The sequence below is a fragment of the Nuphar pumila genome, unplaced genomic scaffold, assembly GCF_984573655.1.
Source record: "Nuphar pumila unplaced genomic scaffold, dmNupPumi1.hap1.1 HAP1_SCAFFOLD_165, whole genome shotgun sequence".
NCBI lineage: Eukaryota > Viridiplantae > Streptophyta > Magnoliopsida > Nymphaeales > Nymphaeaceae > Nuphar > Nuphar pumila.
In genome coordinates this window covers 39,901-62,643 of record NW_028323197.1, presented here as the reverse complement: position 1 = coordinate 62,643, position 22,743 = coordinate 39,901, and the positions used below count along the sequence as shown (strand labels likewise).

At 51.3% G+C, this 22,743-nt stretch overlaps 2 protein-coding genes across 2 annotated transcripts; one reads left to right on the top strand and one right to left on the bottom strand.

Moving 5' to 3' along the window:
- Positions 1–14,762: 14,762 nt before the first annotated feature.
- On the bottom strand, positions 14,763–17,882 carry LOC149810940 (dolichyl pyrophosphate Glc1Man9GlcNAc2 alpha-1,3-glucosyltransferase-like). The gene is made up of 8 exons (XM_089994054.1): positions 17,722–17,882; positions 17,450–17,662; positions 16,510–16,878; positions 15,747–15,930; positions 15,461–15,688; positions 15,284–15,349; positions 15,020–15,190; positions 14,763–14,921 (listed from the first exon to the last, which is right to left on the bottom strand). Exons 1-8 carry the CDS (start codon positions 17,880–17,882, stop codon positions 14,763–14,765), a joined length of 1,551 nt encoding a protein of 516 aa, XP_089850180.1.
- Positions 17,883–17,901: 19 nt separating this feature from the next.
- LOC149810939 (peptidyl-prolyl cis-trans isomerase FKBP20-2, chloroplastic-like) lies at positions 17,902–21,328 on the top strand. Its single transcript, XM_089994053.1, has 5 exons — positions 17,902–18,038; positions 18,592–18,883; positions 19,355–19,472; positions 20,463–20,630; positions 21,132–21,328. Exons 1-5 carry the CDS (start codon positions 17,902–17,904, stop codon positions 21,326–21,328), a joined length of 912 nt encoding a protein of 303 aa, XP_089850179.1.
- Positions 21,329–22,743: the final 1,415 nt, after the last annotated feature.

The following is a 22,743-nucleotide window of genomic DNA, read 5'->3' as shown; positions in this document are numbered from 1 at the left end:
TTTTAGGAGTTGATCTCTAACAAAGATTCTGAGTATGGGTTGCGACGATCTCCCAAAGGAAATCACGGGCTATTTTGGTCAGCTCTGGCTGATCTCCTTGCTTGCATGGTACAAGACGCCGACGAAGAAAGCATGTCAGGTCAGGCTATGGTAAGTCAGGCTGGTCCAGGTACGCGTGCCTCAGGTGTTAATCATGGTAGCACTGATTCCCAAGTAGTTCTTGAAGTTGCCAATGTCCATGTGGATGCGGTAGTGTTGTATAAAGATACATCATCCATCACATAACATAGATGATGGCAGGAAACAGTCAGTGTTGTATAAAGATACATCATCATTACATCGCACAGAGAAAGAGCAAGAGCTACGGCTTAGGCCGAAAACAACCACATCAACACATTCGAAACAATACAGCTCATTGAACGTCGGCGGTCGGGACAGGCAAGCCTGTCATGAACGCGCGGCCGCTCGCACGAGCCAGAACTTGAAGAGAGCGCCGATACATCACACCATTGCCCCTACAAAGGCCGATGCTGAGTTGTATAAAGATACATCATCATCATCATCATCATCATCATCATCATCATCATCATCATCATCATCATCATCGAGTGCTCCCATTTTTTGACCGTAAAACATACATCCTGATGATTGAGTCTTTGCTGCCTATCACCAAAAGGAGAAGCAAACCCTCCCGCATGCTCTCAGAGTGCGCACCGGACTCGAGAGCGTCGGTGGAAGGCAGAACTGTTTGCCAGGTGTCCTGGTCTGGGTGGTCAAGGTCCAGATCTTCGCGGTCGTCCTTGTCATTGGCCATCTCCAAGTCCCCGTCACCGGCTTTCCCTCCAGCGCCCGCTGCAAGCTCGTGCTCCAGCAGACCTTCAAATGCTCGGCGAACTTCGCCAACAGCACCTGAACACGACGGGACGATGCAATCTGAGATCAGACTGCTGCATTGGACGTTTGCTCGACAGTACACGAATGCGCAATGCACTTTCAGATATCACCTACTCAGGTTGCCTGGCCATTGCGCTGGTACCGCGTGACACCTGCCAATGTCGTCACCCTTCAGAGCAAACATACAAGCACCCGTTTGCATTTCAAGATGATGGCATGTTGCTGGCGTACGCTGCACGATGTGTACTTTGATGCTGGCGGCAAAAGCACGGGACAAGACATGCTAGTTATCCCAAGTGCCCGCTCACACCCGATTGTGTGTGCTCCTTCAAAGCCCCCGACTTTCTAAAAACCTCATGCTAAGGACAATGAACATGATTGACGAGATACAACACATATGTAACACATACATTACTGCCATGGAGGCAACATTCAGGTCTCAGCCCCAGTGCTATTTGCCTGGTGAGTCATATAAATAAAGCACCATGCTTCAAGCTTTCGCGCTATTATCAAACGGGAAACACCATGTCACATTCGATTCTGCCTCTCGAAGACCGCGGACCTGAAGGTTGTGCAGAGGGAGGCTCAAGGACCAGAGGCTCGCCATCTCGAAGGGGTCCAGAGGAGGCCAGGAAGGGGTTGGGCTTTGTGGTGGTACTGGAGGGCGCGAGACGCTTCTGATGGAGCTGAATGAGCGCGGCTTCCGCCTGTTTGCGCTTGCGGCTGAGCTCGATGTGGTCCTGCTTCACCCCTGCTGACCGCTTTCGCAGCAACGCCGTGAACTTCATTCTGCAGACCAACAAGTAAGGCGATCTCGCTGCTGCTGGAATCACTCGTGTCATGAGATGCTGGACTCCACATGCTGGACTTGCCGTTGCATTGTGTCAATTTTGGGAGAGGCATGCCCTTCTTGCCGTATCGCAGGCATGCGGCATGGAAATGGGACGCTCGGTATCACCCGTTGGATCGGGAAGACCATCCTTCATTAACGACGGCTTGCAACGAAATATGGCAATTTCCAGCTGAAGGCTAAGCTGCGCTTGAAGTTGCCAGTATCCATGAGGATGCAGTATTGGATGCCGTACAAAGACACGTCACATTCTGGCTGACCAGGTGCAGCCAGGCTTTCACATCCAGATTAACGAGCAGCACACACTGTGCAACCATCGGTTTGTTATGTAGCAATCTGTGATGTGGGGGGGCACACGTGTGCTGGTCAGGGAATGCGGGCAAGTGGTCCGGGATGTGCGGTGGGGGCTTGATGCTGGACGTCTTGAAGCTAGGAGGCTGGATAGCACGTGCTAGAACGGGGAACTCTGGCAGCACGTGTGCAAAAGGATCCCGAGGCTCACGGGACAGGTAGCCATATAGATCTGCGCATGTGTGGCCCATGTCTCCCACGGCTTCAACCTGCATGTCAAATGTGAAAATTTCTAGGAGGAATATCTTCGTGGGGTACCCATTGAGATTCATTTGGGATGCCAACATCACCAGCCTGTGCAAGAGTGTGTTGGGGTGGTACCATTTGCTTATCACAAAACGCTTCTGGCAGTTGACCTGCACCACACAGGATCATCCCCAGCACGATTGTTTACCGGATGACGACCATGTGAGAAAAGTGTTGGACTTGCTCTCTCACAACTTGCAGAAGGCACCAGAGCCCTCTGGAACCCTTGCGAACTGCAGAAGCCCCAGCCATGAACTTTGAAGCTCATCGAAACGATAATTGTTGGTTTTGGTTGTATGTACCGGACATGCTCGATGAATCATGTGCCATAAAGACGAACTGATACAGGCTATAAGCATCTTGGCAAGAGCGCACTACGTCCGGTGCCGCAACATCCGTCCGTTTTTGCAGTTCCGCGTACTCCTTGGCGTACAGACCGATTTCTTTTATGTAGCGGATAAGCACGTCAGCCACAGCTTCCAAAGCGTTATTGTGCGTTTGCTCATAACCTGCAAGGTCTGCAACCTGGGCAACGGCAACTTTGGCCACCTCTCTTGCGAAATCATCAGCCATTATGACATATAGCTGGTGCACCAGGAACCACCACCACAGCCCATTCACGGCGAGGTCAGGAAGTGCAAGGAGATGAACATTTACATCTCTTCGTAACATGCAATCTGCATCAGATTTACCTTGAGACTATGTTCCTATTACTCCGCATTGATAACATTGTGTGCAACACAACTATGTTCCAACAATCTCCTCGTAGACACAGCAACCAGTCAGGGTTCGATAGGACCCCAGATAGACGACTCATGGGAACGCCTCCTGCCAGGAGTCCTGGCTCCCGGAGTGATCTGCGGGTTCAAACAAGTGGCAAACTATGATCTTTCAATAACAGGGAATGCGCTGCGTGATGTACATTGGAACATGGTGTCCGGTGTTTAAGTTGCTCGCAGGGCTCTGGCAGTGGCATACGCAAAGTCTTCTGATTTTGTTTCGAAACAAACACAATTCAGTGGAATGTGGCTTATGCCGCACATGTCGCGTGCATTGACAACAAACCCTGGATGCGACATCACTCGGAATCTGTCACACCCGAAGCATGAAAACCCCAGAAAAGGTTTACACTCCGAAAGCGGGCAAGTATGATCACGTTCAGTCAAGGTTGCAAACGTACGGTCCTTAACGTTGAGCATACCAACGTTGAACGTCATTTGCTGGATGTGAGGTCTTTCACTGGTTGACAACGTGCAACTGCCAAGCGAAATGTCTGAACACAGCCCATAAAGCTGCTGAAAGCAAGTTTCCATGCCACCCTTGACATTGTTATCATTTTGACAGTTCTGATAGATCGCGCTCATAAGAGTGGGATGCACAGCCACCGCAGACTCGCAACATCTGATGCTGGGATACACCATCATCAGATCGAAGCTTGTGTACTTTCGATACACCCTGTCACCTCTTGCTGTGTGCCCTTGAAGTGAATCGAAATTGCAGAGGATGGACACAGGAAAGGTTCATGGAAAGCATGAAGAAGCAGGCAGCACTGCAAAGCGAAGGCCAGACAATTCACAGGGTGGATTGTCACAAAGTGGAGAAGTACCTTGAACAGGTGCGAAGGGAAAACCCCTTCACATGCCGTGTGTCGCAATGTAGTCATTGAGTAGGGTAAGTGCCTGTCAATGCTGGAAAATTATCGATCTTAGAAGCCATGCCCATCCATCTTTACATAAAGGTGGATGGGCAAATGTAGACGTACCTCCACACCCCTCTACACATGTATCTCGAGATATAAAACAGTTCTGTGATCAATCACGTGTGCTTCTCAGCGTGCAAACTGTCAAAAAACCCCAGAAGAAATCAGAGCTCCTCTTATCCTAGTTGTTCTGATCCAGAATTGCCAGGACAATGTCAACTCCGAGCGAACATGGAGCTTAGCGAACCAAAACAAGCACCCCGCGTGACTCTTGCCAAAAAAATTTCCTGTTTACCAACTGTGACAATGCCTATCCTCGCACTCTCTTCCAGCTGGCATTGCTGCTGCATCTGGAATCGCTACACTCATCCCTGGACCCATCTCTCAAGCAAAAAAAATACAATGTCCCGTGTCCTGGCGCCATTCTCATGAGCTTTCCCAAATGGCGATGTACCATCAAACAACACTACCGTATCCATATATGGCCATCGGCAAGTCCAAGTGTAACATGGGAATCACTGCTACCATGACTTACACCCTTCAGGAACTCAATTCCGGGATGGTAATTGCTTGCGGCATGTATGGTTCTGCTGTTTCACAATATGTTGTGCGTTCTCTTTCCACAGGTGCGTAACACTGTTGTGTAAGCCGAAAAGGTGCCAGCCTGATCATCCACCGCGATAGAAATATCAGAGGTTCAGGCTTGAGTGAGCGCAGGGAACGCCTCCAGAGATCCTCTTGTTGGATCTAAGGGATGAGGACGCATTCAGCCAGGCCCACTTGAAGGGAGCGGTGAACTACCCCTCACGACTGCTGACACGCGCTCACCACAGCTTCAACAACCAGATCCTTCGCTTTTGCAATGCACAGCCTGAGCGAATCATCATTGTGTACGACATCGATGAGCGCATCGCGCAGCCAGCGGCTCGCCTCTTTTACGAGAAAGGGATTGATAATGTTTATATTCTGACAGGTGCGTTTTGTGCTGTGGCCAACGCACTGGGTTGTAGTCTCGTGCATTTTACACAAATGTGCAAAATGCACGAGACTAAAACCCAGTGTTTCACTTTGAGGGAGTTGACTTGCCTTGGTCAGATGTGCATCATCCTTTATAGAGTTAGACCTACCATGCACAAGCAGACGCAATGGTCGCCACCCACTTATCACAATGAAGTTTATTACGTGCAACACCGCAAGATTCCCACCAGCTACAAGTCCCCAACACTCGTGCATGGTTGCTTAAATGGTTAGTAAAATAAATGTAAATAAATGTACAAGTTCCGCAGCCAGGCAGACAAAAGAACCATTTTGGCATGTTACTTGACAGTAATTCAGATTTATCTGAGATCTGAGATATCTAATGGCAGTGGTGTTGGTATGTCAGGCGCATACGATTTGAAGCAGGTTTGCAGGTCAGGTCGCACAGGCTTGAGTGATGTGGTGTGCACGCACATCTTACCTGTGCATGTACCTATGGATGTGATTAGTCTGTGATGGTCTGCCACTTGAGAGCTGAACAGTACGAGCTACGAGATAGGGTTGTTATAAAAATGGCTGGATTCATTCCCAACTATCATGTTGAAATCCTAGACAACAGTCCTGGTTGTCTGCAGGCGGGCTGGAGGCTGTAGCCAAACAGCGTCCACAGCTTATTGAAGGTGTGTCAGAAGTAGGCAAAGATGTTTGCCGGATTCAGCTGGTCAACAGCCATAGTGTTGGCCCCCCATCTTGCGCTTCATCACCGATGTCACCACCACCAGGGTCCCTGAACCGGATGGGCATGCTTGGTAACACTGGTCGAGCATGGCGATAACAGCTGGCCTTTCTTGAACAACCAGTTTGTGAAAAATGGTTTGCTCACCGTGTCTCCCTTTATGTTCCATGGCAAGGACCTCTCAAGTGGAATCAAGGGATTACCCGGGGTTTTGGCATGGCTTCTAAAACATGGACACCCCTCAGGAGATTGAGTTCCTTGTCAAAAGAACTCAACTTTTCCTGCCGTTTAGTGCCCAATCTTGTATGGACGGGTGGTAACCTGTCATACATCCTCGGACCACAGCTCGCCATTTGTCAGCTTACAAGCACACTTTACTTCAAAGCCATTAAGCCTGCCAAGTCTCCAAGCAGAATGATCCAGCATGCATGTTTCAGGTGCATCTGATCAGATGAATTGAAAGTGCTGGAAGACCACATGCATAAGGTGCACATGGACCTGAACTAGGCAATCAGTCCTTAGACTCGCAACGTTGGGTGCTGCAGCAGGAGGCTCAGTCCTTCGACTGAACATCGTTTCACAAGGAATAACCAGAATTGCCATAATCACACCCTTTGCAGCGCAGCTCAGGATAGATGAGGAGTGCCTCTGTAGCAAGCAAGATACACTGACCAGGCGGGATTGCCCCGTTGAGCGTACACCAATCTACCAGAAAGAACATGCATACCAATATGCAATAGGAAAGAAGAGCCCAGCCAACAAATGGCATAAGTGCGCAGCGCAAACAATTGTGCTTCCATCCAATCCAGTGCGCATTGTCTGTGGGCGATCGCAGTGGCCTTTTGTTCTTCAGCGGCCCCAGCGGTACTTCTAGTCAGCAGTATCTCTACACTCGAGGTAGTTGGTAATCCAAACAGAGCCTGCCGCCTGCATGGAAAGTGCGGGCCGGATCGGCCGTGCAAAGGAACTTCAATGATGGGCTCAGCAGGTGTGGTGTGTGTAGCATCTAGAGCCTGGCAGATAGAAAGCTTCTCAGTGCCCCCTGTCAGGTCCTTGATAAGCAGAAACGCATCACCTGCAGTAAATCTACCGGTATGTTCTGTCTGTCTGCCTTCTTCAAAGAAACCTTTGTAGTCAAGCGCCCAGCCATTGTCTTCTGCCCAAGCCATATGCTCTCTCGTAATGGCAATGACACCAGGCCAATCGACATGAACAAGCCGCAAGCGACGATCAAAATGGGCCACGAATGCTTCCAGTAATCAGGAGGGGAGAGCTCAGCTCGACATGACAATTTGGCGGAGAATTGGTCTTGGTGGTCTTTGTGAATGTATCAGAGCCGCTGCTTTGCCAGACCAGCCCTTAAGTTTCTCAGTAGCAATGGCGGGTCAACGCTGCATCCAAGAGGCGAAATGTGTGGGACAAGGCCCGATGGAGCACTGCCAACCTTGAGAACGAGGTTGTCATGAACTCGAAGATGAATAGCCCCACCAGCCGCTCGATTGTGCTGCCGCACATTCCGCGTGTCGCACATTCCGAGGCGTCTGTGCTCATGACTGTACAGTCGCCGTTCTTTTTGCCCTGCGAAGTAGACTATGAAGATTTTGCGCCGCGTGGTCCGCCCAGAGCAAAAGAGCTTGAAAGAGTACTTTGGCGGCCAACATCTCGCTCTCGGCAATGCTCTGGAGTATATTTTCCAGCGCATCTGCCATAATCGTCCTGATGCTGGAATGAAGTACAAGCTCTGTGTGGGTGCGTTGTTCCCCAATGCATGACCACTTCCAAGGCACCGCGGAGTCTGGCGATGCATCATATTTGACTTTCTACCGAAGTGGATGCCACTTCCAGATGTTGTTGAGGAGGTGTTGCCCTTCAACCTCAACAGTAGACAACACCACTGCCTCCAACACTGGCATATCCACAACAAGCTCTACCCCTTGAGATCTGGAGGAGTCACGCTTGGCTGCCAACTGTGTGGTTTGTGTCATGAAGACATCAGAGATGTTCAGGTCATGGCAAATGTCCGCTGAAATTTTCTGTGGGACTCCACCGATTACATGCATTCCTTTATTCGAATGCGTTGCTACTCTAACGACAATCATCATCATTCAATTCGCCTGATTAGCCCCATTACTTCAGAATCCGAGAATGCCTAGCCTATACTGATATCGGTCGATCGGACGGGCCGGTCATGGATCATCGATGAATCCGAGAACGCGTAGCCAATACTGATCGATATCGGCAACGCACACGCGGGACGTGTATGAAACGCAGCGCAGATGAATGGTGCTTGGCAACATCACACAATGTTTGCTCTTGCGGTTTCAAGTGATCTACGAGTCTCGAACGCAAGCTGGTGCATGACGAGTTTTTATGCTGTTCGATTTGACGTCAATCGCTTGGCGACGGGCCAATGTTGCAGGGATCATCACACTGATGAAGTGCACCGTTCAGTTCCTGATAGACGTGGAAGAATGTATGGGCGCCATTGCATTGTCCTCTTCCGATCTCGAGGGATCCAACGTTCTGAAGCGCAGACCTAGAGGCTGCTGTGAGGTAGAACGTGTCCTCCCATATATATGCCGTTAAAACCCGCACTCGTATCCAATCCGCCGCTGATGCATGAAGTTCGTGACTGACTTGCATTCCTGAACCGTGCCTCAGTCAGCACTAAAACTGCATATGACAACTTCCGGGCGCTCAGTCCTCCAATAAAACCGTTCTGGGCATTCTATTTCTTCGTGCCTGACGTACAATCACTCATGCAATCCTGAGCATTGTTGGAAGATCTACAAAGTATTCATTTTAAGGCATCGCCACTTCCAATGTAACAGTACCAGTGTTTCTGCCTGAGGCACAGGTCATTGCTCACCCCAGCATTCTGTTTAGAAGACTTGTCTGTCCTCTAAACTATGATGACTATGATGTAGGTGCCTGCAGTGACAAGCTTCTTGGCTGTGTACAATCAGACTGTTTGAAGAAGATGGCCAACAGGGTGCAGGAGATGGTGACTTTGTTTCAAGACAGTGAAGCTAAGGCGCTCCTGCTGCAAAGCCTCGTGTCGCACCTGATGGGCCGACAACGGAACGCAAACGTGAGCCCCCACCAAGCCATGCTGTCTTGCATCATAATTCCCCTTTCTGCTCTTACCGAGGCCGTTGCTTGTGAGGATGTATCCTTGCATCACCGTCGTGATCATATGGACATTGGCAACTGCAAGGGCAACTTCCTGGAAGGGGGATTTCCTGGAAATGGTGCCATATCGTTCATAGTGGTAACTTTGGCAAGTCCAAGTGCAACTCGGGCTCATCAGTGATGCCAATTCTATAACCCCAGGCAAATGTACCAGGAATCCAGCTAAAATCACTGTTACCTGACCTGGCATGCCTTCATCTTGATCTTCCATCTTGCAACAAAGCAGGTCAGCGTGAAGTACTGATTCCACCCATCAATCCCTTGTGGGGATTCACTGCAACCACACACAGATTCTGTATCGCAAGGTCAATTCCCAGACATTTGAGCGTGGTTCAAGATTTCCATAACAGTTCTCCAGTCAATAGCACGTCACTTTTCTTAGGCCCAAGATCTGCTTTGGCTGTCTCTTTCCTCCCGCTGTCTACGTTAACCTTTTCGATTGACATATTCCACGCGATGTTGGCAAAGCTCATCATCGCCAACAGATGAAACCCATATTCTGTTCTTTACCGAGGCGACCGTGATATTCTCTGTCGGCAGGGATCACGAGGAAACGCAATGCCGAGATCCGACAAATGAAACTCACCCTCAAAAGTCAAGGGACGTAAATGAAGTTAAGTAAGGGTCCAAATCAAAGCAAATGGCCTAGACTGGTTGAATTTTGAAAGGTGTATCAAAGAAAGTTGTTGACCCGGCTTTAATCATGATTCCTCATATAAACAGGGATAGGTCTTGGTCTGGAAGGTAGCGACTTGCAGACGCCTTTTTGCAAGACCCAAGGTTCTCTCACCCTTCAAGTAATTGAGCACATCAACAACCAGATAGCTTGACGCACCTCATCCAAGCATGGCATATGTCACCGATCCTCGGCACAGCCTGTGTGTGCGGTGGTGCAGAGGGCAGGAACGGGCGTTCCCACATCTAGGTACACTCCCTGTCGCGAGAACACACAGTGACTGATGTAAGGTTGTGTCTGTGAGGCAATTGAGGCTGGTCCAGACTGATGCTTATCTGTGGCAGGACTCCTTACACGCCAGGCTGTAACAAGCCCCTGGGATTTGAATGCCCAATTAGATCCGGCAGATGCTGTTACGGTTCACATCCTCATCGCACTGTCCGCAATCTCAGGTGCAGTTAGAAAGTCTCACAAAGCGGGGCGTCGCTGCACTGCATAAGCTGGCTGACGAAGTCATGTTGACGATTTCGATAGCCATGGGTGCCGACAGCTGTGCGCTACATCCTCTCCTTGATTTACAGGTGCAACTGTTGGACCTTGACAACGGCTCACTCTCGCTGGTTTTGCGCTCGGCAGCTTCCCGTGATGCGAGCTCTGTGGCCTCCCTCCTCTTGGTGTGCAAGCGCTTCCGTAGCGCCCTCCTCCGCAGCGCCACCTCCGTCACTGTCACGCACGACCGCCCCGTGCTGCTGCGTGAGTGCTCAAAGCTGCGTTCCATGACCCTCTCCAACTTCTGCAGCCGCCTGCCCTGGGCTGTGGACATGCGCGATGGCACCGCCATGTGCGGCCCCAAAGCCATCGCCCACCTGACATCCCTCACATGCGCGCCACGCACGGGCGCATCCCGGACGCTGAAATTACTAAGCTTCGCTGCCTGACTAACCTCCGGCTTTTGAGTGCCAGCACAGGCTTGTCTTACCTCGGCCTGGCACCCCTTGCCGGCATGACGTCCCTGCAGTGTATCCGCTTGTGGCGCTGCAACCTGCTTACTGCACGAGGCCTGGCGCATTTGGGCGCGTTGTCACAACTTCGGCGCCATGACATCATCAAATGCTCATCACTCGATGTGAACGCCGGCATGGAGCACCTCACCGGGCTCGTTTCGCTCACTCTGCTTGACTTTGACGCGAGTGAGCTCACAGACGAGGGCGCCTCGCATCTCGCTTGTCTCACGTCTCTGCAGAAGCTTTGGTTCGATGACAACCTTCTCTCTGAGACAGGCTTTGCCTGTCTGAGCTCGCTCGTCTGCTTGCAAGACCTCTCCATTTCGTCAGAGGCGTTCACTGATGCTGAGTCCTCGTTCCTAGCTCACCTCACATCGCTGCAACGACTTTCACTCCAAGCTTGCGACAGCACGCACGACAGCCTGGCAGCTCTCTCGAGCCTCACACGCCTTACGAATCTCGACATCTCGGAACTCATCTTCATGGACCTCGACCTAGGGCTGGCACACCTGACTGGACTGAGGAACCTCAAATGGTTGAGCTACGATCCTGATTTCCTGGGTGACGCTGGGCTGTCACGCTTGTCCCACTTATCGAATCTCAAGTCTGTTACCCTCGGGGATTGCACCGAGATGACAGACGAGAGCTTGCCATGCCTCTCCGGCCTCTCGTCTTTACGACTCCTGGACATGGGCTTCGCTAAGTGGACCCAGCCACGACGTTCTCCCATCTGACCGACCTCAAACACCTGTGCGAGATACGATTTCAAGCAATCTACATCGATGCTGAGGCGTTTAAACATCTGTGCAAGCTGACCGCGTTGACAACTTTCACTCTGGGCCAGTGCGAGTGCGACATCCCAGAGCAGGCATTTGGGTGCATCACAGCACTCACCGCCCTCCAGCACCTCCACCTACACCACTTTGTTGATTGCAACTTCGCGATCCCTCACCTCTCTGGCCTGACAATGGTCTCACGCCTCACTTTCTCGTTCCGCGAAGCCAGCGAGTTGTCAGACGACGGCCTGGCTCACCTCGCCAACCTTTCGCTCACCAAGCTCGACCTAGGCCACCGAACGCTCATCACCAATCAAGGGCTGGCAAGCCTGACAGGCCTCACGACGCTTCAAATTCTGGAACTCAGCCACAACTCAGTCATCTCGGACTTGAACCTTAGCTACTGCACCTGTATCCAAGGGAAAAGCCTGGCCAGCCTAGCCAACCTTGCAGCGCTCAAAAGACTCAACCTTGAAGGCTGCAGAGAAATTACCGACAAGGATCTGGTGCACCTGCGCTTCTTGACAGCGCTCAAGTGCCTAGATTTGGCCCATTGCGAGCAGGTGACTGGACGGGGGTTGCGACATCTTTCCAGCCTGCAGGCGCTGACTCGCCTCGACATCCGGGCATGCCCGCTTCTGGCGCAGCCGGGAATGCACGCCCTGGGCACCCTGCAATGCCTGCAGAGCCTTCAGCTTGCGGACTGTGAACGAGTCACTGACGAGGGGCTGTTGCAACTCTTGTGGCTGCCTCTGTGCACTCTGAATTAGTCCGGCAACCCCAACATCTCAGCACATGGGCTGCAGTACTTGGGCAAATCACAACGCTGCAGGCTTTAGACACGCCGGGTTGTCCGCTCGTGTGTGACGCTGCAATATCTCACTTGGCTCCTCTGGCGTGCTTGCACATACTCCAGCTGGAAGGCACTGCCGTCTCTGAGGTCGGAAAGCAGATGTATGCTGTATAGTACGATCGACAAATCCACAACGAGACTCGGCACTCTAGGATAATGAGACGTATGGGCATTTGGGGGGCTTGGCCTGGACGTGAGCTCTGTCAGGCTAGGGGAGATGCATGCTTGGCATAATTGAGCAATCTATAGATGATGCTGTAGCTTTTTACAACAGTAACGCATGCACATGCCGCATGTGCATGCGCGATGGTCTGGAAGAGCTATTGGTCTGGAAAAGAAGAAATTTCTCAAGGCGTTCACACGGGGGAAGACCGTCACCGCCCAGAGTATGCGGGAGTTTGTTGACGGCCTCGAGGGGGTGCCGGAGGAGGCGAAGGCGCAGATGCGAACATGGACCCCACACAATTACATTGGCAATGCTGTTGCCCAGGCAAAGAACACACCTAGCCAGGCTTCATTTGGGCATTGAGCACTAGATCAAATCGATCCTGCACCTTTCCACAGATTTCATTCTGTTGACCAGCATAGCTCTTTTCTTTCGCTTTTTCTGTTGACCAGCACGTGCCATGTGTCTCAGGTCACACCAGTTTGCGACATTGATGCTTTGCATTAGCATGCATCTCTTCGGGGGATGCTGCATCCCTCCATGTAGGCGCAAGATCAGCTCTGGCTGGCTCGCCCGTCGTCAACGCCGCCTTTTTGGGCTGGCGTACTTGGTCTGTTGTTGTTTTGAGAGTGTCTGACACATGCAGACTCATCAATCGTGTGAGCTGAGGAAACGTGGCACACCACACACACTCTGTCGCGCAGAGTGTGCGCAACACTCTGCGCACACTCTGCGCAGCACCCAGCGCAGTTGTCGCATTACCCCACTGATGTGAAAGTTGACTCCCCTCATAGGACTCATTATAGAGCTGCATCGTCTACTCCAAATCATGACATTGGACATCCTATGAAGTAGAGTTGCTTCAACGTCCAGGACGATTCCTTGACTCTTGAGCTGTGCTACCCACGGGAATTACAGGTACAACTCTTTGAGCCCGTGCTGCTTCCCATGTCACGATCGAACCACGTCCAGCCGATCACTTGCTCAATACTTTCGTTGCCCTATCCGTCCATCTATGAGACAGTTGCCCCCCCGATGACCTCTTTAACCATCCATTGCTAAACGCTGGGGATGGCGACCCTTCAACCTGCTCTCCATACGCAGCCCTTGTCAGACGTTAATGCCTGCACAGCCCGCCTGGGGTATCATAGTTTGCAGACAAGGCTGTCCATGTAACAACTCATATGCCGATAGCCTTTCCTAGATTTGCCGGCCCTGTCGCTTGTAAATACTCATACCCCGATCTTGAGACGATTGATACATGAGTTTTGCACGTTGGCCAAAGTTCTGGGCAGCACAAACCCCAGGCTGCTAACAATAGCAACGATGTCCTCAGTCCTCAAATTCACCACGGCATACAACCGTTCTGTCAAGTACAATGGAATAGAACAAGGCATGCCCAAAAGCGGCAGCATCGAAAAGGAGTGAGATACAACGATGCTGTGTCTGAGTCTCATCCCCCTGCTGACGCTTCATGCACGCTTCCAATTGCGCTGGTGGCAGCCATGGCACGAGCAAACAAGTTACGTATGTTTTGCCTTCTTGGCACCAGCAAGAGACAGATGTTCCACAAACATTGAGGCCCAAGCCCATACAAAGCCAGCACTGCAGTACACCGAAGTTGCCAGCAGAGGTAGAAACGGAAGGATCCGGCCTGTTGATGCATGCATCACAAACTGACAAACCAGCTCCAGAAGCACTAAGCCTGCCAGGTAACATTTCTGCCACACATTTAGCAACGGTTCAATTGCATCGTTCATCTTGGCGCCTTCCAAGGCCCGTGCTTCTTGAGGTGAGGCATCCTTCCCCTGAACCTCCTTCTGCCACACTGACGCCTCCTCATGGCGAGCACTACCATAGCTTTGCAGGGCGATGTATGTCATCACAGCACTGCCGGCAATCAGAAGCATCTTCACGGGGTACTCCTGGCTTTGATAGAGCAAAGGGTGCATGGCGAAGTGCGCCACTGTAGATAGTGTGAGAAACTCTCTGCACGTACAGAGATTCAGATAGTTCTGGCGCAGTCCTCTCAGATGGGCCATGATCGTATGCGCCTTCTGTAAACGCTTGGCAATGCATTGAAATTCAAGCGCACTCCATGAGCATCAGTGCTCGTGCAACCACTCAAATGCCTATCCGGGGTAGATGCCCCTCCATCTGTCGCGGTCATCTACCCCGGATGTGGTAGGCTGTGTACACAGTCAATTGCATGCAATTGACTTATTGAACAGAGGGAGTTACTGCAGAGCAGCTGTCCTCCCTGCTCAAGGCAATGCATTATAACGAACGCCAGCATGTAGTTAGCATGATAAGTAAGTTATTTGATGTAACGCTTGCATGCTCACACATTCTCACGTGTAACCACCCCATCCTCATGATCACGACCACACCACAGATACGAAGATATGTGGCCAAAAAGGAATGCGGCGTTGCACAATTGATATGACTGATGCATAGCCTCATATCGCAGGGCTAGCATAGGTCGCAAAGTTTCGCAAACCTAACGAGCATTGACATTCATCTGAAGCGCAGAATGAGGCAAATAGAACCGCACCCGCCTGCCTTTCTGGAACTCGTTGCTCCGAGTGCGAGTGGCACTGTGATGGTCAGAGCTGCTTTCTCATGAACATGATAGCCAAACATGAAGCCACACAATGCAGCGTACGCCACGTGGCGATGTGTCTTGCGCACATCTGGGAACCTCCAAATCGCCACGAGGCAGGGCAGCATGGTCACAAGCACACAGAGCATTGTCGTGGTGGGCGTTATCTGCAAGCGCGACCACAGATTTGGCATTCCTAACGTTCTCGGTCTTCACGTGTGAGGACCAGGTGAATGGATTGAACATCCAAGCTTCCTTACAGCAAGAAAACCTGACACAGCTTCTGTGATGAGATACTGAGGTGAGTGGGGCGCATGAAGCTGCTTCTTCAAAGGAGATCAAGATCTACCACAAGAGTCAAACTGCGCAAAATTGAAATCCAGCCATTTGCGGTTCCGCACGGCATGCAAACTCATGAGATTATGCTGCACACATGCCTGCGCAGGCAAGAAATGCGGACTGCAACATCCAGCATGCTGAACCATGACGGCTGAACCAGCACCGTCATGTTCAATAGATGTAGCGAAGCTGTCATCCCAACTTGGAATGACAGCTGGATGATGATGTACCTTTGTATAGAAATATCGCATCCACATGGACACATTCGTTACATCCATTAACCACGACGGCGCTGGCACGGTCGTCACGGTGCAACACAGCGCTGACTGCACGCAGAAAGCGCAGGAACGTGCATGAGGGGGGATTGCAAGCTTGGTGACATGCCTGAGGGAGGACTGCAAAGTTGGTCACTTGGACAAGGCCGCCAGTGAGAGAGGCGTTGCCCGAGGCAGCAGCATTGCCGCGTATGCGCAGGCAGAATGCAATAGCCTTGTCTACAGCAGCGTACATGGCCCATGCGTTTGCAGCCCAGTATGCATGCAGCAAGCCTCTTCCAAAGGGGAACAGCCTACATGCCACGACACCAGTCAGCATCTTGTCATGCATAGCTTCGTTGTAGCTGAGTTTGAGGCCATGAAGTGAGATTGAGCCGCATCCCCTCCGGCATATTCCAGCGCATTTGGATGCGTCCAGTGCACCTCAAGCAGGCACAAAAGAGATCCCCATTGAGCGTGCCACAAAACCGGATGACAGACGATGATCGGGGCTGGCCCTACCCTACATAACGTATCCAGATTGTACAAATTCCTCAAATTTATCCGTGTTCTAGAGAGGGTGCTCGATATTTCCATGTATGGGTCCGTGCTCGTTTCAGGCATCTGATGACAGCCGCGGACTCGCCCTCGAGATGACTAATCCACGGCTGAGGCAAATACCTATCTGCTTTCTTCCAGTGTGCGGATGGTCATTTGGGGATGTATGTCAGGTCGGGTTATGGTAAGTCAGGCCGGTCCAGGTACACTTGCCTCAAGTGATGGCAACGGTAGCACTGATTCCCACGTAGTTCTTGAAGTTGCCAGTGTCTATGTGGATGCGGTGGTGTTGTAAAACAGATACATAATCATCATGTGTGAATGACATAGCGCACCTCGACAAGAGGGCTTGCAGCTGGCCAGTCATGATGACTGGGCCCAGGGATACTGCAAACACGGCCAACACAATGGCGCCGATGCTTGCAAACCGGCTGAAGAAGAAAGTTCCGTGAGCCCAGCACCAGCCTCTGAGGATGAGCACAAAGTACACGGGAGCCAGCATGAGGTAGAGATGCTTCAAGTTGAGCAGCAGGGCAAACAGGAAACCGGATAGCAGCACTTGGTTGCGCTGCATGGCAACAACGGAGGCGATAGCGATGCCGAGCATGAAGCCGTTGTACTGGAAGTGGATGTGATCAACGATCAAGAGGCCTGAGTTGCCAAGGAGTAGCCATGCGGCAGGCCACGAGATCCCACGTTGAGCGCTGCACACAACAGGGCCTGATAAACATCTAGGATGCTTCTGGTTCTTGAGTTTCTCTAGCAACTAGGCGCTTTTGTGCTCTCTTTGGCGCCCGCCCTCCCCCCCGTAGGTTGTACTGTCTTTGCAGTCAGTCTCCTGTCCGACCTCAGCAATACCATGTACGAGTGGTTGAGATCCCATCGTTGCACAACGACCAGTTAGTGTTGATTCATTCGCAATCCAGATTGTTTGAGAACGTTCACAGATTCGGTTCACTACGTGGAAACGTTACCAAAGTGCGTAATTTCTGGGATGCTTGAGCCAACAAAAAGGCCAACGCAGTGCTGGCGCGTATCCTGCAGCTCCCGCCCGAATGCATGTGCTGTTGCTGCGAGCCATGGCTGTCTCACTCATATTGTCAATGCCGCCCTGTTTCAATTGGCTATTTTCTTATGTAATTACTATTGCGGTGCGCTCTCAATAGTTGGGACAGGTTCACTGGCTTTCTCATCTGGCAGCATTGTGCCGTTTGCGATTCCAAGAGTAGCCATTCACCCCACAACGGGGCAGGCGCAGTGGCCGTAGTTACGCACCGACAATGCCATATTGTGGCCATGATAAGTGTGATCTCTGTCACGATGACGGTGGACCGCTGGAATAGGACGCATCCACCACTTGTGTAGCCATCTCTGGCGATTTGCAGCATGGCGGGATCCACGTGTTGAGCAAGTGCACTGAGCACCCATTCAAACCAGGCAAATAGTGGTGGGTAGTCAAGCGTCCACTGAGATGTATGCTCAACATACCTGCACAGCTACAGCCAGGTTCATATGTTGGGTATCAACCATGACAGGAGCCGTCCCACCGCTTGGATTGTGTAGAGCTGTTCGTAGCAACAAATGCATTAGTCTTCCTAATCATCATGTAGACATGTGAAACAAGACTGCTGCAGATGCAGACGTCACTGCTGCTTCTGTGACGACAAATTTTGCGGTCTACATGCATCAGTACATCATGGGCACCCATCGTTGACCCGTCAGGCTAAATGCAGGGTTTCCTGTTGGCTGCAAACCCTGATGCCGTAGCAGAGGGGTTACATGATGCCCCACGTGCATCATTGGCACAAATACCCCAGGAGCAACATTATGATATGTTCGATACGTACCATTTCGAGAAAGGAAGGTTATGCGTGATCGCCATCCAATTTCGGTGTACTTCAAAATCAGTGGAGTAGTAAGATGGAATCAACATGGCCTTCACCATCGTAAGACATATTATAATTGCATATATTTTCGCATTAGCTTCGCTCCAACAAGCGGGTGAGTGCTCGCACATCCCAGGCGACATGGTGGGGCGTTGCCCCCTCTAGACACGGATTGGCATCGAAGATTTCCTACCAGCAACTTGCAAGTCACATGCGATCCCTTCACTTATCCTTGAAGGATTCCGAGTCCTGAGATTGGTGCCACGCTGGGTGACTGCCACTGACTCTGGTCACAGAGTTGAGAAGTTGCAAATCGAGCTCGAGCTGACTCACTCCGAAATGCACCCTACCTACAACAGGTCGCCGGGTTTGCTCAGCAATCCACTGCCAGTGATCACGCATCCACATGGGTATGAGTGCAACACAGCTTTTGCCACAGTCCTGCCAGCATCTGATCATGAAAATTTTAGTGCAGACGCTCTAGCATGCAAGGGCGCTACATGAACGAACCTTATCGAATTGCGTCAATAGGTTGATCATATCCGAGTACTCGTTTGGGAAGATGCAATCCATCAAAGCTGCGGCTTGCCGCCCTGTCACTGTGACATCTGTGAATGCTCAGCGGTGCCGTTCATGCGCCAAAAACCAAGGGTGTGTTCAACCAGCACACCACGAAGAAAGCAGAAGGGCTTTCCTTTCATACTTGGCGCTGATGCCTGTGATAACGGCATTTCCTGCGTCAGCAATAGATGAAATGGGCGGTCAGACAGTTCTGCTTACGGAAGAGCAGGTCGCCAATTTCAGCAAGTATCAGCGACAACTGGTACGAAACCAGAGCCTTGTGTGTTGTCGTGAAGCAGTTTCTTGACTGCATTGCTTCAATTAAAAACGAGACTTGACCCTTGGGTGCCACGCACGCACCCTCTTGTTTTCTCCGCCGCACTGGAGCCCCGAGGCACTTGTGCACTTCCGCACCCTGTTGACAGTTCGTGCAAACAGCGAAGTAGATCCTTGCGCTGACGCTGTTTCATGCATGGAGCCCATAAATTCATTCCATGTCCGTGTCACACACGTGTGGCATTTTCCTAGCTCCTTCACAGTTATCTGCGAGAGCTGGGCGTTGGGTTGGAAGGCACTTTGCTATCTGCATCTGAGGTTGCAGTGATATGGACATTGAACACCATGGGAGCTCCGAGTTTGCCGTATCTCCTGTTTCTCAAGTTACCATTATGTGCCCGGCAAGTGTCTTGACCCAACCCATACGCCTCGTCCGACATGCCTCTGGTTCATGCAGCTGGAGTACAATCGGCGAATTCAAGCCCAAAACAAGTCACCAGATCAGTTTCCTTCCTTTGTCCGGGAAAAGTTTGACATCTCCATCGTCGCCCCTGGATATCAAACAACGCCAGAAGGTGTGGCGCACTGTTTAACTCCTGTGTCGCATGTGCTGTTATTGTGGCCTGTCCTTAACGATGCATCTTTGCCAATGATGCATGGAACGTGTGTCCATATCAATGCCTTGTGCAGCAAGCCTGGGCGGAGGGAAAGGACATGAGAGCTATTTGTAATGAGGTGCTTCGGGGATAATTCTACTAGGGCGTTGCAAGGATGGCTGGAAGCATCAGAGACACGGACGCTGCGCAAAGTATGGTAAGGTGATGAACGTAAGGTGATTATTTCTATTTTAAAGGGTCCTTGATCCTTTCCGCTAAATAAGCAAGCGCTGCCTACAAGTCGAATTTGGGATGAAAGTCTGCTATCACGACCCCTTCTCCACGGACGTGCTGAACGTCGCACACATGCCTATTAACTGATGACTCTACCAAGGGCATCAGCAAGGCCCGTTTGCTCACATCATCCCATCGGCATGAGTCGATGAGGTAGCATTTCCCGGGAGTCACTTGTAGTGGGCTAGGAAGTGCTTATGCTCGGCACAGGGCGGAAGGCCTTGATGGGCTTCGCAGTACAGCACCAGTGCCGGGGCATCCGCGCAGCCAAGTCGCTCGACTATTAAACAAGGCCTTCCGCCCTGTGCCGAACACAAGCACTCCATTGCCGCCCTACAAGTGACTCCCTCGGAATTGGTTCCTCATCAACTCATGCCGATGGGATGATGTGCGCATCTGCGATGTCATAAGAGAGCGCTACATTGGACCGCTTTCCCTATACACCGGGAACACCTTGAGAAGCCACTCACATGTAGCATCGTATCTCCAGCCAACATTCCGGTCAGTGTTTCACAGGAACGTATGCATTCAACATAGTCAAAATGACCTGCTTGGGTATCACCACGAGATACCACGTGAAGGAATTTCTCGACAGTGTTAAATTGGAGATGCTGTAGCCCACGGCCAGCGCCTAAGTCCTCAAGCAACATGATTGAACATGATATGGCGCCGCAGGGCTGATTTACAAGGACTTCAAAGTGGGCACCGGCGAGATGCCGAAAGATTCACAGCAGGTCACCTTCGCATACACAGCTTACAATGAGTCTGGAGCTCTTGTGGACTCTTCTTATCGGCAGGGCGAGTTTGCAAAGACGCAGCTCGGCATCAAAGGCCTCATACCCGGTGTGTGCCTACTGCATCTGTTGACATGACTGTGATCAGAACATTGTGCAACAGCAACAACTATCTCTAGATACTGGCTCAGGGCCAAAGGGTTGCGGTCAGTGCTTGTGAGCCAGACTTGCTCAGTTTATCACTCAATTAACAACACGTTCTGTCATCCGAAATTGGCAATTTGCCACATCTATGCGGAGGGAACCTGTTTATTTAACATGAGATTTCAGGCTTGAGATGCCAGCTTCGCTGCATTCTTGCACACGACGAAAAGTTTCTCTCGTCACATGCCAGTGTCCATTTGATTGCTGCTCGCCATATTCTCGCGCCTTGTTGTGCAGGGCGACGACACGTTCTCCGTGGCGTGTTGAACCAGGGACTTTCAGATCGTATGCGTTTGCGTCTCGTGCAATTCCGGGTCATTTTGGCCTCTCTTTGTCCTGCAAAGATGCCTGCCCAAATGCTTTGTCACAGCCAGCTTGAACCCAACGGTTTGGCTGGTGCCTGCAGGCTTTGAGCTGGGCTTGAAGGGGATGCGACCTGGTGGGCAGCGTCGCATCGTGGTCCCTCCTGAGCTGGGCCCTCCTGTCGGCCCTTCCACATTCTTTAGTGCGAAGCAGTGCGAGGTGTTTGATGTGGAGCTGTTCGAAATCAAATCCTGTGAGCGCCAAGGCGCCCTCATGTTCTCCAAAGTCGTGTGCCAATGATGGCTCTGTTCAATTTCACAGTCCATATGTGTCATTGTCAATGTCATTGCATTTGCGAGCATTCCTGGCTAGCCCTAGCTATCTGTCGATAGGCTTGTTAATTCAAAATGATGGGCGATGGGTAAACGGAGCTGACGATGTGCGAAACGTTCGCCAAATGCCAATTGCACGATACTGAAGCACGACGTCAGTGACATAAAGATTATCTGATTACTCACGCATAGATGCGGAGTACCAAATTCAGCTCTGCTTTGCCGTCGCTTCACGGGTTTCTGGTGCCGGATCTGACTTGTTTGCCGACGCATCGTGGCATGAAGTAGCAATATGGTGTCAGTTTGCGTTATGTGTTTTCCTGTGCTTGGGGAAATTAGCTGTTCCCACGGCGTTGCATGTTTGCCGAAACGAACCTTAAGATCTCCTCGCAGTGCTTTTATGGTAACGCTGCTTCGACATGGTAACACTGCAGGGCATGCGCGTCGGAGATGCAGTTGTCCACAAGCACCATGCGCAAGACCAAATGGGTCTGCATCCAGCGCACCAGCGAGGGCAAGACCAATACCGCCAGGCAGCGCATGGATCATCTTGTTGAATTTCGTGCAATTTTGTTGCATTTTTTCAGTCGTCGGAGTGCAAATCGGGATCATTGTATCAAGGGCCCAGGCGGAGAGAACCGTGGTTCAGCAGGTTCCCGGGAAAAGGCGACAAGTTCAAGTTAGCCAGGCACCGCAACCTGCAGCAGTGGTTCCAGAACCCCTGATGTCCATGCAACCGCTGCTTCTGGCACTAGCCATGGCTTGCGCGTTCTTTGTTCGAAGTTTCGGGCCCAAGCAGTGCGTTCCACGACTGAGAACATCTTACGTAAAATACAGCGTTGGGCTCGACGTTGGGCTCTCACTGTATTGGGATACCGGACGGATTTCGGTGTCCAAGGAACCGCACCAGTCAATTTTCCCCCGTCATTAAGGACGGTCCGGGATTGTACATCGGGCACCTGAACATTCGATCCATTGGAATAAATGACTGGCGTGTCCGGGCAGGCAAGAAAGCGGCGACCGGAACAGTCCATTGTATCGAGCATTATCTCTGATACCTGTACCAAACCTTGACTCAATCTCAATGTGATCATCTTAAACTGATATCTGTGGGATATGCACATCTCTGCCTGCCACCGGCACAGAAAGGAAGGATATCGTTTGCAATCGTCGTTCACATAGTATTGTCGAGGCATTGCCGATTGTAGGTTCGTGGGTGTCACCGGACATGCATCCACAACTTCCCAGGCAATCCGCACATCAGCAACGGGCACATTGCCAGAACGACCATGTTTGAAATTGCACACGTGCCCTTTTATGAAGTATGCTGTGACTGTGGGGAGGGAATGCCAGGTTTCCATGCTGCCTTACATCCAGGTTCAA